This window comes from Mustela nivalis, assembly GCF_964662115.1.
Source record: "Mustela nivalis genome assembly, chromosome: 15".
Taxonomy (NCBI): domain Eukaryota; kingdom Metazoa; phylum Chordata; class Mammalia; order Carnivora; family Mustelidae; genus Mustela; species Mustela nivalis.
This window is the reverse complement of record NC_139034.1, coordinates 85667753-85686657: the sequence shown is the minus strand read 5'-3', so window position 1 is coordinate 85686657 and position 18905 is coordinate 85667753. Positions and strand designations below refer to the sequence as shown.

At 42.8% G+C, this 18905-nt stretch overlaps 1 protein-coding gene across 3 annotated transcripts in view; it reads right to left on the bottom strand.

The window, feature by feature from the left end:
• MYO16 (myosin XVI) overlaps positions 1-18905 on the bottom strand; it is a 574710-nt gene that overhangs the window by 437992 nt on the left and 117813 nt on the right. Inside the window, exon 1 of one of the 3 annotated variants that reach the window (XM_082701004.1) lies at positions 17300-17696. The exons of the other annotated variants lie outside the window; for them this stretch is intronic. Within the exon in view, the coding sequence (XP_082557130.1) occupies positions 17300-17327 (28 nt within the window). The 5' untranslated portion in view covers positions 17328-17696. Of the gene's footprint in view, positions 1-17299; positions 17697-18905 lie in introns of those variants that run through there. 3 annotated transcript variants of the gene reach the window in all.

Sequence of the window (18905 nt, the reverse complement as noted above, 5' to 3'; positions counted from 1 at the left end):
CATCTCGCTAAAATTAAATCCTGATTTTCCTGAATGCCCTGCCTTTCTGGACACCAAGGTGCCACACTTGGATCTCTCCAAGGTTGCTGTGATTGCTGTCCAGTCCTTTCCAACAGAGGCGAAGCTCAGGAATTAAATAGACTTAAGACAGACTCCAATTCTGGGTAGCTCAAGAGAGGAGCCCTCTTTGGGTTCATTCAGAAGAAAACGGATTTAGACCCTCTCCCTCAAATACACACGTTTGGCCCCCCGGACTTGAAATAATGTCTGTTCATCACTCACATCTGCACATTTCACCTTTAGCCGACATCCTGGATTCTGGTGGGGAGAGACTCAACTCACTCTGTTCCTGCCAGACAATGTTCTTTTTTTTTTTTTTTTTTTTTTATAATGTACGTTGGTTCTCGGGATTTTTTTAAAAATTTTTATTATTTTTTTATTTGACAGATGGAGATCACAAGCAGACAGAGAGGCAGGCAGAGAGAGAGAGAGGGAAGCAAACTCCCGGCTGAGCAGAGAGCCTGATGTGGGGCTCGATCCCAGGACCCTGGAATCATGACCTGAGCCGAAGGCAGAGGCTTTAACCCACTGAGCCACCCAGGTGCCCCCAGACAATGTTCTTAACAGACGAATTCCCTGGTGTCCCAGGCTATCTCAGAACGGGATACCTGCCAGTGTCAACACACTGGCTCCTCTTTAGGAAACAGCCCTGACTAGCCCCATGACCTCAGCAGTCAATCACGCAGCTTCCTGGATGTCTTTGGTCTGAGTCCCGAGGCAACACTGTAAAATAAGCATCGCAAATGGCAAGTAAAAGACCTAGGAGCACAGGCTGTACATTGACAGCTCTGCTTTAAATTTATTTTTTCGATTTGAAAGCTTGTGTGTATGTGTTGATGCAACTGTAATTTCATGGCTATAAATAATTTTTTATTCCATCATTCTCCTAAGTCTTGCAAAGGTTTTTAATTTAAAATGGTACTTTGATATACAATATTTGATATTTGACACTATTATGATATAAAATGTTCTCAGTCCTGTAATGAGCTGAAGCAAAACCGAATTTCACATCTAATATTTAATTTTGGGTTTATCGAGTCTGTTTTTTTTTCCCCTCTTTCTTTTAAATAGGAAAAATTTAGCGAAAAATCAAATGCTAACATTTCTATGATCCCTTCTAGGCTAAAATAATTTCTAGGTTATCATTTGTGTTCTTAAATGATTTCCTTTGTCTTTTACATCAATTTATAAGATACATTCAGATAAGAGAAATTCTTCAAGGCCAATTTATTTTACTTTTTTTTAAAGGTTTTATCTATTTAACAGAGAGAGAGAGAGAGAGAGCACAAGCTGGGGAAAGAGTAGGCAGAGCAGGCACAGGGAGAAGCAGGTTCCCTACTGAGTGAGGAGCCTGATGCGGGACTTGATTCTAGGACCCTAGGACCATGATCTGAGCTGAAGGCAGCTGCTTAACCTACAGAGCCACCCAGGCGTCCCTCACGGCCAATTTAAAATGCAGTGTCAAAACAAAGAGTATGATTCACAGATAAACATCCCCTTATCCTGGGGCACCTGGGTGGCTCAGTGGGTTAAGCCGCTGCCTTCGGCTCAGGTCATGATCTCAGGGTCCTGGGATTGAGTCCCGCATCGGGCTCTCTGCTCAGCAGGGGGCCTGCTTCCTCCTCTCTCTCTGCCTGCCTCTCTGCCTACTTGTGATCTCTATCTGTCGAATAAATAAATAAAATCTTTAAAAAACAAAACAAAACTAAACAAAACAAACCATCCCCTTATCCAACATAAGGACCCTCTTTGTCTCAAGTCTTTTTTTTTTTTTTTAATTCATTTTGTTTAGGGAGAGAGAGCACAAGCAAGAGGGGCAGAGAGAAAGGGAGAGAGAATCTCAAGCAGACTCCATTCTCAACACAGAGCCTGACTTGGGGCTTGAACTCACAACTCACAACCTGACCTGAAACCAACAGTTGGACACCCATTGACTGTGCCACCCGGGTGCCCCTCAAGTCTAAATTATTGCACTGAACACACCTGGCTTCAGTCTATTACTACTCTGCTCTCCTGGACAGACTTTTCAATTTAAAAAAAAAAAAGAGAGAGAGAGAGAGAAAGTTTGCCTTAATACTAACCTAAAATAATGGGTGTAAGCAATAAAACTAGTCACAGTGTTCAAGTCCATCATCCATGGGCTCCACCTCACCCAGAGAAGATTATTATGATTAAGGCACCATACAAACCATCCAGTCTTTACATACCTTCCATCTTCCTTCCTGTCTTCCTGCTACTCCATCATATGGAATCTGAAACTTCCATTACCTACCTGGTGAGCCCCATTATTTCTTCTAGGAGCACCCTCCTTCTGGAAATCACCACTCCTCTCTCCCTTCACATGGTCCTAGTGGGGTTATTACAAAGCCCTCCCAACTCAACTGTGTGCAGAGCTGGAAACATGACTTAGGTGAGCCCATCACAATGGCCTGTACACTGGAGACTGATGAACTGTCCTTGTGCAGGGATATGACCCTAGTGGGGACAATTCAGGACCCTGCCCTGAGATTTGACAGGTGGACATGAGGAGCAACAACAACAGTAAAAAGTCCCTGTCTTACTTGTTATCATCCCACTAGGATGTATGTATGTGCTATTGAGACTTACATCTTCTGACTCAGAGAAAGAGAGAAATAGAGGAACAGAGAGGAAAAAGAGAGAAACAGACAGAAAAAATAATATTAGTTAAATCCCCAGACCCCATATTTAGGAGTATCTGAAGCCAACTGAATTGGACTTCCCAGGTAGAAGGACCATTTTCCACACATGAAAGCCAATAAATTCCATTCTGTGCTTGAACCCTTACGAGTTGATTTTCTGCCAATGGCAACCAAGTGACTCATACAACATACAAGTTTTTCTTCCCCCTAAAGGATATGTCCTTTTAGAGCACTGACATCTCTTCTCTTCTGCCTCTGACGTGTAGTTTATTTCCACTTAAACTCTCATACGACATTGAATATTGATTTTATATTATTTATTTTAAAATAACCCATTTCCAAATTTTAGGAAGCTTCCCGCATGTGTTTCCTGTGTGCTGTGCTTTAGATAGAGACAAAAATTCCCTCTAGTCAGTCACTCCTCAGTAAACAAAGTAGCCACTGAATGCCCTCGGTGCACATGGCTATGAACTGAGATGCAAAGAGGTGGAAGCTAAAGTCCCTGGTCACAAATGTACAACCACCCATTGAAAGTTCATAGACATAAGGAAAAGTTCAGCCACAATGACAGCCAGGATTCCGTGCTTCTCACAGGGCAAATGCCTGCATCCTTAACCATCCCCAGAGCATGCTGACCTGCAGGACCAGGGGCCTGGAGCATGAAAATTCAGTTTAACCCTCTTCATGCTGGCATAGATCAATGGGCCCAATTCTTGTACTTTAATTTTTCTATCTCTGTACAGGACACAATGATGTGAAGCAGTTTTCCTGCTGTAAAATTCTATTCTCACAATTCAGCGGACACTTCATCATATTCTTCCCTTCCGTCCCCCCATAAACCATACACCCCTCTAGGGAAGGCCCATCTCTAGTTTTGCTCACAGGCGCATCCACAGAGCATAGCAAGGGGCCTGCCACGTGAAGGATTCAATCTACACCTCACTTGTTCAAATATACTATTAAGAACCTGCTGTGTGCAAAGCTGAGTATTACACATTTGATGGTTCCAAGTTTAATCAGTCACCGCAGTCAGCTCCTATTGCCTCCTGACTAAGATAAAGAGGACAGTCACCTAAATACATCCAGCGTCAAGGAAAAACGGGAGAAGTGCTCAGTTAACTCAGATATAAGGAGAATTGAGTACTTGGAGGTCAAGTACAATTTCATGGCATTTGACCTGAATTTGGAAATTCAAAGACAAGAAAAAAATTTCTGCCTTTCAAACTGGGGAACAAAAATAGAAGAAAGGCAACGATCTCAGAAAAATGGAAAGCATCTGTGGGGGTCAGTTGGAGCGATAGAAAGACAAATAAAGGTGAAAAATCAGAAATGAGAGTAAAACGACTAGAATCAGAACATTTCTGAGGGAAGAAAAACTCTTACAACTCTGCCGCAGGGAGCCTCTGACAACATGTCTTCAGCATTCCCATCACAACAGTGGGATCTGTGGAAAATTGGGAGCAGCTCCAGATCTTCTAGGAGATGGGGTGGGGAGGACCCACCAGGATGCTTTCTCAGAGTTGAGGCGTCAAGGTCCCAGCCCCACCAGAGCAGGACCATGGACAGCGCAGGAGGCAGGAGCATGGAGAGAAGACTTCCAGAGGTGGGAGCTGACACCGGGCAGGTGGGAAGTAGACAGTGGAGACAGAACATGGATAACAGTTGCCTCTGAGCTTCCAAGCTGTGGTGGCCAGACAGAGGAGATGCCCTTGGTGACAGAGGACAAACCACTGACTTTGGAAGAGAGCAAACAGACCAATGTGGAACTGTGATTCACGCAAGTCATCTAACCCGTGGCCACACAGCAGTCCACATGCCAGAGGGGTTAACTACAGCTGTGCCAGGGAGCAACTCTCCCCCCGGGGTTTCCCCCCGGACCCTGGAGCGCCTCACAGATAGCAGCGTATTTAATGTTTTTAAACCAGATATAGGTTTATGTTGATAAGCCTCAAGTCGCACTGTCATTAATTACTACATTTTTTTTTAACTTTATGAAAAATGGGAGGAAACTATAAGTGATTTGGAAAGGCACACATTCAGTTATTTCTAAATAATGTCAAAATTACCAACATTGTCTCTTTTTCACAGATTATCTCAATCTCAGAACATTTTAACAAGACAATGGCCCATCGCACCTTCATGCCTACTTATAAATGCCAGAATTAAGGGAAAGAATAAGGACTTGCCCTAATGTACAGTGGATTTTATTTCCATGACTTTTAATGTAATCCTATAATACAACACTTTCATGGTTGGTTTGGATTCAGAATAGAACAACAATGTCTTCTAAAAGTAAAATGGAGTTGAGGCGCCTGGGTGGCTCAATGGGTTAAGCCTCTGCCTTTGGCTCAGGTCATGATCTCAGAGCCCCACATTGGGCTCTCTGCTCAGTGGGGATCCTTCTTCCCCCTCTCTCTCTGTCTGCCTCTCTGCCTACTTGTGATCTCTGTCTGTCAAATAAATAAATAAAATCTTTAAAAAAATTAAAGATTAAAAGTAAAACAGAGTTATAGGACTTGTCTGTGTGCCTCTGAAATATTTGGACATGTATGCAAAATTAATGGAATAACACAGAAAGACAAGAATACTAAACGCTAGAGTAAGCACATATGATAAAACACAGACACATGTGCTACCAAAAACAGAAAAAAATCCCTGTTCTTTCTGACTCTGTTCTTTCCTTTCACAGAACAACCACCGTCTCCTCATGCAGACTTGGGATCACAAGCAGGATTTGGGGAAAATGTGGAGTCCTGGTGGACCTGCACACACGGTCGACTTGAATCCCTGGCAGAGCTGCTGCATGTCTAGGAGTAAGTGCTTGACCTGTAGAACACTCGGGAGAAGGGTCTCCCACCCCACTCTTGAATCCTCACCTCCCTGCCCCGTCAAGGGCTTCTTCTTCAGTCTGAACGATGCAACCAGGAGTCACTAGTTCTACTCTCCCCAAGCATCTTGGCATTGATCCCTGTGGATGCACACAAGGAAGCTCAGAGGAAAAAGGGAAAGACAGGGGTGTTGGCCTCTGCAGCCCATCTGGCCCCAGCCTCCTGACCTACTCCTCCCCGCGGCCCATATAAGTGGGTCTGTATTGTCTTTTTGTAGCGTGGCGTCTGTGCACCATAGTCACTGCTGGTAGGAACTGCTACGGGAGACTTGCCCCCAGAATCCATGCTGCCTACTCTGTAGAAAATCTCATGGGAACAGCGGGGCAAGGAGGTTTGGGCAAGAGTGATGACTCTGGAAGTCGAGAAACACACTGGGGTCTTCAAAAGATACAAAGGAAAATCATATGTACTAAACCTTACAAGGTTTGGAGGTCATTTTCCATCCGGAAAATTGTGGTAGAGGCCAGGGAAATATAGAGAATTTAATAGGTGGCTTCATTAAGGAATATTAATGACCATCATTAGGTGAACTAATTACTATTGATAACTCATTTTCATTTATCAACTGTTATTGTGTCATTAATATGTGTCCGGTATTACTAACATAAGTTGGGTTTTGATACCAAACCAGCTTTGTTGCATGATCTTTCTTGGCCTGCGGGCCTGCAGCCTCTGCCTGGATCTGGCACTGGAGGGCCCCACCATAAGCAGCGAGTCCCTGGACGAGCCAGTGCTGACCACAGAGATGGGTGAATTCGTGGTGGGTAAAGGGAGGGAAGGAGGAAAGGGAAGAGCAATGAACAGGCGGGCTTTCAGACATCGGTGAAGTAAAGAAGGATGATGTCACCAGCTACACTTTTCAAATGAGGACACTGAGAACCAAGCCCTAAAGAAATGAAGTGATATATTAAAGATTGAAATGAAAAATCTAGACAGTAGTTAAAACAGTCCAGGACTGGCCCAAGAGGTGGTTGTGGACAACACGTGTGGCCTCCATCATCCACGCCAGCCACACCTGTGACCACAGTTTCCCCTGGACAGAGAACGTCACAACACACTGTGCCGGGCCCACCTCCCACTGATTTTACTGGCCCAGCAGGTGATGCCCTCCTGGATCACTGGGAAAAGGAAGAGGTCGTCTCTTGACTAGGGTCAGTATAACCCTGTATGTTAATTACACCGGAAGTTTTTTTAAAGTATTTTTTTAAAAAAGACTTGTCTAGGATCTCACAAGAATAGAAACCATGAAACAATGTGTGGCCTACACTGAGCCCCCAATTGAAAGGGTTTAAGTCAGTCCCCAGAGCTGAACCTCATAGGTAAAATTGCTCCAAATAAAACATAATGAGCCAGAAATTTAGGAAACAATTCAATCCTCAAATGGTTCTCTCTTCTCAATGATGTTCCACAGAATTGGCTTTTATGTGCGTAAAATACGAGGCACCAAGAGCCATATCCCGCATCCATCCACTTCATGCATATTTTCAGCCACCAAGACAAGTGTCTTCCTCTTTCTCTGCTAAAAGCCTGAATGAAAAAAAAAATAGCCAATTGATTTCCACAAAACCATTCATTCATTTATGTCTGTCTCTGCCATCACTCCTCCTCTCCAGATAATAAATAATTCAAGCCTCTTCTCTTTCCTTACTCAAAAGACCCTGAAGCTTTCTGCCTTTTAGTTATCCCTCCCTTGACCACTTCCTATGAGCCAAAGACCTTTTTATGCTGAGCGAAACAAAATGGAAGCAGTATTTAGAACGCGCCACTGACTCATGCAATGTCATAGTTTCCATTCTGCATCATATCATCTCCTGTCTTTAAGGGGAGAACAGCTCCCAATCAGCATTTTTAGCAACTACCATCTGCAGAGATGACGTGTTTATGGAACTGTCCACAATGACCTCTACATAGTTTTCTGAAGATATGACAAAATTTAAAGCCAAATAGTTTAAGAATTATTCAAACAGACTCTGCTTGCATAGGATACTTGCTCCTTAGAACGGAAAACACAATTCTTCTGTGGGCTGGAAAAGAGGTGTTCAAAGTGTAGTATGAGAAGGTCATGCCCATGTAATGATCACTTTTAAAACATGACACTAGCATGAGTTTATTTGCGACAATTGGTGAAAACCAACGTTGCCTTTATGCCAAGGCTCTTCTGAATCTTTAATGGCATCATGGTTATTGCCCTTTCTTTATCATTATTTTAATTTCTCAAGTGACTGAATGATGCTCAAAGGTTTTTTTTTTTTTTTTTCCTCTGAAGTTCCAACACATAGACTTTAATGACAGCAAGCATGGGCTTGAGTTTCCAAAGACAAGAAAGAGACACAATGAATTAAAACCTCAAGTATTTCCAATCTTAAAAACAGAATAACTTTGCTGAGAACCACACCTCTGCCCACTAACTGACCTTTCTCTCCTCTTCCTTTTAGAAATAGAAACACGCAGCACCCTTCAACTCCTCTCCAGTGATGGCTCAAGATATGGGAGTTTGAACTTCACTCCCTCTTCTCCACTGATACTGCTCCCATCTGTTGTCCCAGTGGATCTCACCAAACCTGTGCCCTAATCTCATCTCATAGCACCAGGCTGTTCAGCAGACCCTGCCTCCTGGCTCCATGGTGCTCGTATTATTGACTGAAGACCTCCCCCTTTCTTTGTGAACATCTTTTCCTCTATCTGCTTCTCAGAAGTGTCTGACCTGAGCCAACTATTCCCCCATTGGCTCCTTCCTCCTGCACCAGGGCTTAAAGGAAACCAGTATTGTAATGACCCCATGTCTCTAAACAGATGTCTTTTGCCTGACATCAGACCTGTATATACAGCAGTGGACAGGACAGTGCTTCTCGGACATCGTGAGGCCCAGTGTGTTCTGGCCTTTCTCTTGTGCACATCTGAAGCTTAATAGAAACGTCATACACTCAGTCACTCAAGCAAATACATAAGTGCCAGTCTTGAATATTCCCTTTCTTTCATCTTTTGCGACTCCTAAATCAGTCCTATAGCCCAAGATTCCTTAGTACTCAAGTATCATTCAATTTCATCCACTCTTCTCCATTCTAAGGTCACTCACAAAGATGGCTTTCCCTCCAACTGGGTTCAGATTACCATGAGAGCCTCCCCACTGGCCACGCCTACTCCATTGCTATTCCCCTGCACTCGTTCTCCATAACTGATCCCACTAACACAAATCGTTGCTCTTCACTCTAATGGGTGAAAGATTTTAATGGATTCCAGTTACTCTTAGGAAAGGTCTAAACATGCTTACACAGCGTACAGGGCCTTCTCCATCTCCACATTCACGTTTAGGAAGGAAGAATATGGACTGAGGTTGAACACTGTGAGTTTGAAGAGCTGGTAAGACACAGTGTCTTCTTGGGTTGTGACCACGTGTGCCAAGAGAGTCTGACGAAAGCACAGCCAGGGAGATTTTCCTGGAAGCTATCCACAAAAATGCTGGAGATGAATAACCCTAACAGGACAGGTATAAAGGAAAAGAGGGCAAAGCACAGAGATTTTCACTAATCAGACAGTAAGTTCTGTTAATTCTTTCTTATAAATAAGGCTCAAATCAAACCACCTTTCATCAGCCCTGTTGCCCGCCCTCTGACTGAGGCTGACAGCTGGCCTATTTTCTTATCTTGTTTCCTTTCCAATCTCTCTTTTAATACATCCACTATATTGAGACCAGAGTGACAGTTCTAAATACAAATCCTACCATATCCCTTACTCTTCAAAACTACTCCATGAACTCTCTCCTATGATGAACACCATAAAAATGCATCATCTTTGTCCAAACATTGCACATTGCTCCTTCCTCTACCATGTGGAACTCCTTTGGTTTGTTCTTTGAATGTACCAGGCACTCACAATGTGGGTTTCATGTAGGCCTTCACCTCTGCCCATGTCCCTGACCCACCCATCATCAGCAAATGCCTCCTCATCCTTCGATGCCTGCTGGATCACTGTGAGGAGATGGACCCATTCCTCGCTCATGTTCCCTGTAGCACAGCCCTGTGCTTCTTTCTCCCCACTGCGTACCCACTGACAGTAGAGTGCTGACAGTGTTTGCTCACTGCTCCCAGGCTCCTTTCTAGACTGAATTTCTTACAGGGAAGAACCCTCTCTACTCATAGAAGCTGAGCACACTGCATCATGTCAAGCATGAGTGATGGATGGAAACATCTGAAATCACCGGGTGAGAATGGAGAGACCAAGGGAGGAACCCAAAGAGCAGAATAAGTCAACAAGTTACATGAACACTTTTCCAGGAAAGCAAAAGGTTAAGAAATTACAGATGATCACTGAGTCAAAGTAGGGAAATATTTGAGGTAAATGAAGAACAAAAAAGGGAGCCTGAGGTCTCAATGCAATAATGAAGTGGGAGCTAACATGCAGTCCCTGGGTAGAAAGGCATTTGAGGGCCATCTACAAATAACAGTTTAAAGAAGTTTGGAAGTGAAGGTTAAGCTACAGGCTATTAGCCTGAACAGCTAAAAGCATTGAAATAAAATGTACTATCTATTTAAGAGTTTGGGAACTATTAGTGAAGTGCTAAGATAAAGTTAACTTCAGGGAGCCTAGATTCTCCAAATCAATAAAGTGAAACACGCCCATCCTTCCCCCCAGGGCCTTTGCACTTGCTCTCCACTCTGCCTAACAAAACCTTCCCCCAGATATTCACATCCTGGTTCTCTCACTGCATTCAATCACTTGGAGGTCAGCCCTTCACAACCTATTCAGAATCAACCCTCATTGCATTCTGCTGCCAGGTCACTTATTAAATCTATATATTTCTTATTTTCTCCACATCAGTTGCTGCTATCAAAAATTTTTATCCCATCAGTGCGGTTACTTGTTACTTCGTCTCACCACAGTTACCAGGATTTCAAGATGGGAGTGGTGTTGACCGGCTGGATTGTCTTTGTATTCTTAGCCCTTAGGCCAGTACTTGGAAAAGAATAGGAACTCGATATTTACTAAATTAATTAAATCCATGAATGAATGAATGAATGAATGGGATAGAGGAAAATGTGATGGACTTAATCCATTCAATTCTACTCAACAGTTAAGTTACCATGGCATGTCTCCGTGGTGTCTAGAGCAACACCAAGTGCGAGCCATCCATGGGACGTATAAAGAGCCCCCTTTTATTCACTGCACAATCTACAGAAAGAAAGGGTATCACATTAGAGTAACAGATGTCAAGTGAGGCCAGGGGTGTGAAGCCCTCCATCTGTAACAACAAGCCTTTAATAATGCAATGACAACACTGCCTCGTTACACAAAAGTACATCACTGGACGGACCATTGGGAAACAAGGAGCCATGACATTCCTAAGTCTGTATAAATGTGAATTGTGTGAATAAGGCAGTCAAATGTTGAATGACGGACATACACTGCAATAATTCTATCATTTTATATGTATTCTTCAACTGTATCCTCACTTCCCAACTGAAACCACAGGAAAACAGATATAGATATAAAAGATATACAAATATAAATATACAAAGAATGTACATTTTTAGAGAGATTAGATTTGGAGTTGTATGCAGATGTCCAACATTAAAGATTTATTTATCTGTAACAGCACATTTAATGATTTCCATCTTTTTCTCAATTGTGTTAGGTTTATGAGTCCTAGACTTATCACTAATATGAACATTTTATTTATTTTTTCTTATACTTTAATAATATTCAATAAAACAGTGTTTGTAAGATATTATTCTTTTAATTCTCATAAACATATAAATAAATATTCATATAATTATCAATGTACTGTTATAAAGATAAGTATCAATTTGGAACAGCAGGCGATGTATTAAAAATAACTTTTAGTGGAATTATAGGTACTACCAATCTACATATCTTATTCTAATATTATTAAATTTACATTACAAGGTAAATTTATTTTAAACCCAATTGAGAAGTTTTTTAAGATTAGCGGGTATTAAGGAGGGCACGTATTGCATGGAGCACTGGGCGTGGTACATAAACAATGAAACTTGGAACACTGAAAAATAAAATAAAATAAAAATAATGAAAATAAAATAAACTTGAAAAAAAGACCAGTTGAACAATTTAGTATTTAATGGAAACATAAATACTTAAGAATATCTAATAAAAATATTTGAAAAATCAGAAGGGACTTGCATTATCACATATTAAAGTTACTATAAAGCCACAGTAACTAAAACAGTATGGCTGTGAGCAAGGCAAAGAAATTGGTGTAACTGAATAGAAAGCAGCAGATGCAAGTATATTTTGGAATTAAAATATGGAATTATAACTCAGTGGACACAGTGCATGTAGAAAAAGAAGGCAGTGCAGAGTGACCTTCGTCTCACATCACACATAACTTAATTTTACGAGAACTAGAATTTAAAATAGAAACATAAAAGCTGGGGCACCTGGGTGGCTCAGTGGTTTGGGCTGCTGCCTTCGGCTCCGGTCATGATCTCAGGGTCCTGGGATCGAGCCCCGCATCAGGCTCTCTGCTCAGCAGGGAGCCTGCTTCCCTCTCTCTCTCTGCCTGCCTCTCTGTCTGCTGTGATCTCTCTCTGTCAAATAAATAAATAAAATCTTTAAAAAAAAAAAAGAAATAGAAACATAAAAGCTATAATAAAATGAAGACCATTTAGTTTTAAAAAAGAACAACCAAAGTAATAAATAAAACTGAAATCCATGAGACCTTCTTCCCATAAATTATTAAAAACTTACATGCCAACAAATACCCAAAACAAAAACAAAAGAGAAAAAATTGGGAGACCTATCTTCAACATATATTCAGGAAAATACTGATATTTCTTAACATAAAAGATTACATAAATTGATAAGATAAAGAAGAAACGGTCCAAAATAAAAATGAGAACAGATACGAAAAGATAGGGCCAAGAAGAAATGAGCAAATCTCCTTAATTATTAGTAGAATAAAATTGGACCTTTGGGAAACTGTATTTCAACCAAGGCACTGACGACATCTGGACAAGGACAGCACCCCAGCCTGGGAAAAAGGCAGGGGGTGTTCTCCACCAGTGGGGGAACTTGAAGTGCCACAGCCTAGCGGAAAGAAATCTGGCAGCTTCTATCACACTTGAAATTACACACACCATTTGATTCAACAGCACTGCCTTTGTGAATCAATACTTTAGTAATAGAAGCCAAAACGTTAAAATATAATGTTTTAATGCTTATCAAAAAGGGAAGTTTATTAATGAATAAATGGTTTAATAAAGGTTATGGGATATGACCTAGCAATCAAAACAAGAATATTGAGAAGACATATGTTCACTGACCAGAAAAGATGCCCATGTTGTTGAGAGAGAAAAGGAGATGTTGGAGTCAGAGGCACAACCAGGGGAGATCCATGTGAAGTTCAATGCCCCAGGGAGAGAAGAGGTAAACCAGAGACTGTTAAGGGTCAGGGCCAACCTCTACTGAGGAAAGCCAGCAAGAAGGCAAAGGAAGACTTGCCAGTGAACCAGGAGAAAAATCCCAAGAACTGTAAAAGAAGAGGTAGAGGTCAAGTGAAAAATTAACTAACACAAGGAAGGACTCGTGTCCACTGGATTTTGCCCCATAAAGAAGGTTTAACTAAGGTAAGTTCAGTGGAATATTTGTAGAGTAGAAAGGGGGACGAGGGTCAGCGATCATGTGTACAGGAGATTTTTCCAAGAATGACCATGAAAAGAAAGAAATCGGTTGCTGGCCAGAAAGGAGCATGAGGTCAAGGGGGACTGTTTGATGATCTGAAGACGGGCCTGTCGGGCCAGGTGTGAATGCTAGTGGACATGCTTCAGTGGAGGAGACTGGGGGTGCGGAGGGGAGGGGAACAGAAGGAGGGAGCAAGGGGGGACAGAGTCCAGAGCAGGCTTGGGACACGAGGAGGAACGATTCACCATCACAGAAGAGAGTGGACAAAGAGAAATTCACACACCAGTGCCTTTGCAGTTTTGCCAGTAGGAAGATGCACCATCTACAACTGTTGGTTTCCATCCTCTCAGGAAGGGAAATGTCAGGATTCTCGAGGTCTGAGCCGCCGTGCCTCCTGGGGACGCACAGCGCGAGGGAGGGAGAGTGTTGCAGTCTGAAGCTGACATGAAATGAGTCTGCTTTTGCTGCAGCCTCAGTGACCATCCAGCTACACTGGTGGAAGGACAGACAGACGGACAGTCCAGTTCAAGCTGGGCTTGGCATCTCTTGCTTCAGTGCAAGGCAGAGATCAGGGCTAGGGTGTGGGAGGCTTCCATGAAGGACCACAGACCTGACCCGGGCAGAGGGCGAGCCAAGGAGGGACCAGCGTGCTGACGTCTCGGGCTCACCGGGCATCACAGGACTCTAACTCGTGAACAGCAGGAACAGCCAGGGAAAGATCAGGGACGGCATGTCGGTGGGAGTAGTGTTGATGAATACGCATGATGAGAGGAAAACAAGATGACCTTGGTACTGGGAAATTTTTTAATATGCACAATAGCAGCCTCGATGGTAAAATTCATCCTTGGTTGCTGTGAAAGAACTAACAAGTCCGGAGTCCATTCATTTTAAATAAGTTTAACTCGCAACCTATTGCAAACAGGGCTGTCCGACCCCATATACTTAGAGAAGTAAACTGGGAGAGATACAGGCCAAGCAGAGGTCTGACTCCTGAAGCATCAGAGAGTAATAGGACAAACCTCCTGCCTCTGCCCATCATTAGCAGCAAGCCAGAACGACAGCTCCATGGGGTCCCATGGCCCTAACACGCTGGGACTGTGTTCCCCCGTCCCCTTGCTCTTGTGCGTCAGTTGAAGCATGTGCCCTCCTCACTTCCCGCCACCTCATCAGGCACGACTTGGGTAGAGTCACACCCATCCAAAGACATCTTTGGGTCACAGAGGTCCGGGAATCATCAGTACTTCTTGGCAGTGATGCCCCTCCACTTCCCTGCTACATCTTGTTTCCACGCTACATTTTTAGACTCTAGTTTTTTAACTTTTCTCTATCAGATATATGGAACATGTCAAATTAGGCCAGAACCCATGGAGTCAGAAAGGAATGTGGGTGGAGATGTAGGTCCCAGCCATTTCTTCCTCCGTATACTCTCTCTTACGTGGTCTTTGAGTTTGTTTTTCTGAGGATCAAAGGAAAACACGCCCACTATAGACAATTTTGAAAAATACAGGCTAATTTATAAAAGTAACAGATAATCCCATAACTATAATTAATTATACAATTCTATTCTGAAGTTAGTCATAATTCATGTGTGAATACTTATATTTTATATTTATATATAACAATTATTTATAATGATAATTCACAGAATTGCATATGCTACATGGAACCACAAAAACGGATTATTCCACAAGCCAGAGTCAACCACTGCTAGAATCTGAGTTTAGACCTTTCAGTATATACATGCTTTATCGTTAAATAACGAGTATTTTCCTAGGTGATATTTAAAGTTCCTTGTAAGCATTCTTTCTTGGTCTCCCCAAGTCCAGCCCTAAGGCTCTCCTCCTGGGATGCTATGGGGGTCTGCTCCTGCTGGTTTTCAGAGCTCTAGCTCATGCTCTTGGATCCGAACCCTCCCTGCCTTGCTGCCCGGCTGGGAGGTGGACACGGTGCAGGGACGAACCAGGGCAGGATGACACGACAGCCATGTGGAGGATCAGGCGAGGAAGAAACATGAAGAAAATGGGCCCGTGAGCCTTGCCAAGAGATCGCCCCCACAGGAGGGACAAGGGGGCACAATACAGAAACAATGATGCATCGAGAACAGCTAAGCTGTGGATTATGATCCTATCAACAAGCCCTCTGATTCTATACAAGCTCCAACTGTTCCTTCTGGGCTCTCCCTTCAGGAGATCCTTCAGGATCCAGCTCGACTCTGAGACCTCCCCTGACTAGTGTCTCACAGTGAAATATAATTTCTGAACTCCTTTAGCTCGCTGTACCCTTCTGCCATGGAAGATAGTTCCTGACGTTTCCATGCTTCTTTGCCATTTTAGAGACATGACCAAACGCCAGGCATAGAACATAGCTGGATCTTTTCTAAGTATTATGTGATTACTTGGATAAATTCATCAGGAACACTTTTTTCCAGGTTTTGGAAACATTTCACTATTCATTAATTTTATATTTCACCCGAACTGCAAGATTTAACTCAAATGCTTCCACTGGAGCCGACATCATGACTTCTTTGAACTTCCCCAAATTTAAACTCAGATCATTTAGCTGGAACAGAAGGAGTGTAAGGCAGCTAAGGGCAGGCTCATGTTCTCTTTGGTGACCAGCTGCTCCCCGATCTGTCCCTCTGTGATCTGCCCAGGCTCTGTGGCTGCCTTCCAGCAGGTGTGTCCACTCCGCCTAACGAGCACCCAGGTTCCTTGTAGAAATGGTGCAGAGGGCTTTGGGAACCACCTCTGCAGAGGCACGGGAAGGAGAAATAGTGACATTCTGCTAGTGCAGTCAGACAGGAGGGGCAACATGAAAGCCTGCCAAGAGTGCCCTCCTACAGACATTTCACTAAGATAATAACCCCAAGATTTCAGGGATTAAACAAACAAAAACCCTTTTGTCACAATTCCTGAATATGCTGCACACTCCCAATTTTTGTTCAAGGGTTAATTTTCCAACTTACAAACTGATCAACAAATTCCTTTTGGAATTAAAATTGTCCAGCATACTCGGTGCATGTGAAGAGTAAGGCATTTTATTTTCATTTTCATTCATCATAGATGTTTCACTCCTATGTACATCCTCCCACAAAAGACAAAAGAAATGAAAAGATTTTTCCTTCTCTATTATCATGATCTTTTCACTCTCCTTCAGTGCTAAACTCAAGATCCATTCAAACATGTCCCCTTCACAATGTCATGTCCTTGGCCAACAAAACCCTCACCCTCAGAGGAAAGCATTTTCTACTAATGCCATCTGTCACTTTAAGACAATGACATTCATGTACAGAAGTTTTCAGAAGTACCACATGTATAGCTAGCAAGCCATTTTTGCTATAAATAGGTCTCCTTCTTCATGATTACCATCTGGAGAAGGTTCAGAGGCAGCTTTAATCTAGTTCGGAGAATTGTTAAAAAATCAGGCATTGAAGAAAGCCTTTATGGACTCATCAGAAAGCCAGTGATAAACTATTTTTCACCTTACCAGCATCAGCCTAGAGCATCTGGTACAGATGCCACGCAAGTCCTTGAACACTTCAAGGTGAATGACACAAGGACCAAAGTTTACCGTCAAGGATATTCGGAAAGATTAAGCTTGTAAGTTGAGCACCGAATGCAGACAGAAGCAGTCAAACTGGAGAGTAAAATAGTAACTAAAATGGTCTCAGCCATACATTCATGAGCTAAGTTTTTATACGAGCACGGTATTCATGTATGCTGATACCCAGAAATATCCTTCTCACACTCCTTTTTACCAATTGCTACTTTTCATTACTGCATATATGTATTTTTTTTCTTAAAAAGATCAAGTTTTAAAGATTTCTACACTATGATCTTTTGGATCACACAGGAGTAACTGCAGCACCTGAAATTAAGAGGAAACACATTTAAGCATGTAAAACATCTTTCCGAGTCACCGTGCTATGTTGCTCATCTGGACGTGGTATACAGGAAGACCCGCCTGAATTTTGGCATCTGCCTATGTCCTATTTCAAGAAGACAACCGCATGAGCAAAATATGCAGCTTACTTACAGCACTTGATGAAATGATAGTGAGACATCTTTCCATCTCAGACAGCAATCTTGCTAGGGGTTCTGGCATTCTCTTCTGCTACAACCATGGTCCCCAGGAAATGCATTATTTAGAGCCTGACTCAGGTAACAGTTTACCTCAGGATGCATTACTGAACCGAGGCTCGGTTCCATGGTCATGCAAAAAGCTTCAAACTCATTCTCATTCAGCAGCTGGAGTTCAGCGAAGCCTCCCCACGGATCCGGAGTCCCGGCGGCTGCACGTGCTATTGTAAGGAGGCTGACTGACAGGGCTCCCGGAGCCCCGGTCCCGGGAACAGCCCACTCCCATTGGCGCTCACATGCAGCCACATTCTGTCCACACAGAGGTGTGCTGCACTGCGGCTCTCCCGGTCCTGCCTGTTAATGGCTTTGCAATAGCTTCCACATGGCAGCAAACTAGCTGATGAGTGGGCTGGAGGGAGGAACCCGAGCGAGGCATCCTCAATCTCATTTGTGCACGCTGTCCACGAGCCAACTGTGACCAGATTCTCAGCTGGTGGCACAGCTCATTATTTTTAGTTGCCACCAGTTGCTATGTGTGGACGGAAAACGGAGAGCAGGACCTCAGAATGCCACCTCCTTGAATGAGAGGTCGTTTGGTCCCCCTCTCGTAACGAAGAAATCACATTACATGCCACAACCCATCTTTTTGGTTTTCTCTGCAGAATGCGAAACTTAAATTATTCCCCCCAAAGCTTCTGGTTTGCATAGCTTTACAAATTTAGGCGTCTGATACCTCTGCAGACTGCAATGGATTTCACTGTACAACCGGATGAAATAAGTCTGACTGAACTGGAATCAGAAAGGAAGAAACGTATGGTCTTCAAGGTTCTTGCAATAAAAATAAATATCATGCCCCTCATGCACTAGCCATGTGGGCTGAAGATAAAGGTCGTGTTTAAGTCACTTACAAAAGCAACTAATTATTCTTGCAAACTGGTGTTTTTGAGTGATGATCTCTGCCAGTGAGTTGGCACAGTCTCAAATCTGTGTTTTGGATTCGCGGGCATCAGAGAGACAAATATGAACAATATGTTAAACATGTATGTCCTTCTGCGGTTGAAGCCTACATCTGGGATTTGCTTATTAAGCAAAACTCCAGGAGCAGCACCTTTATGAAGCACAAAGATTATAAAATTCAAACCTATGCAACAAAGGTCATGACTTAAGTTTTCCATGAGAAATTGTTCTAATCATTTTAGTAGTACTATGTAGAAGAACAAGTTCAAGGTTTGGTCAGGAGGGCCTGAGTTCAAATCCAGATACTAATGCTTACCAGAGTATCAACTTGAATAAGTCATTTTACCTCCTAGAGCCTCAGTTCCCTCACCTACATATGGAAAATACAATTCCTAACCCTTGCTCTGAAGGTTAGAAAAACCCCTATCCTAATTCTAGTTTATACTGTTGGTCTGCCCTGAAATGTCATCAACTTAACAAGTAAACAACAGCCAGCTGTATGCTAAAGATTGCAATGCATACTTCAACTTTTTAGGAATCAGAATGAGGATTTTCAGCTATTATCAGTAACACATATTCTTCATTAATTTGTTCCCTCCCCAAAT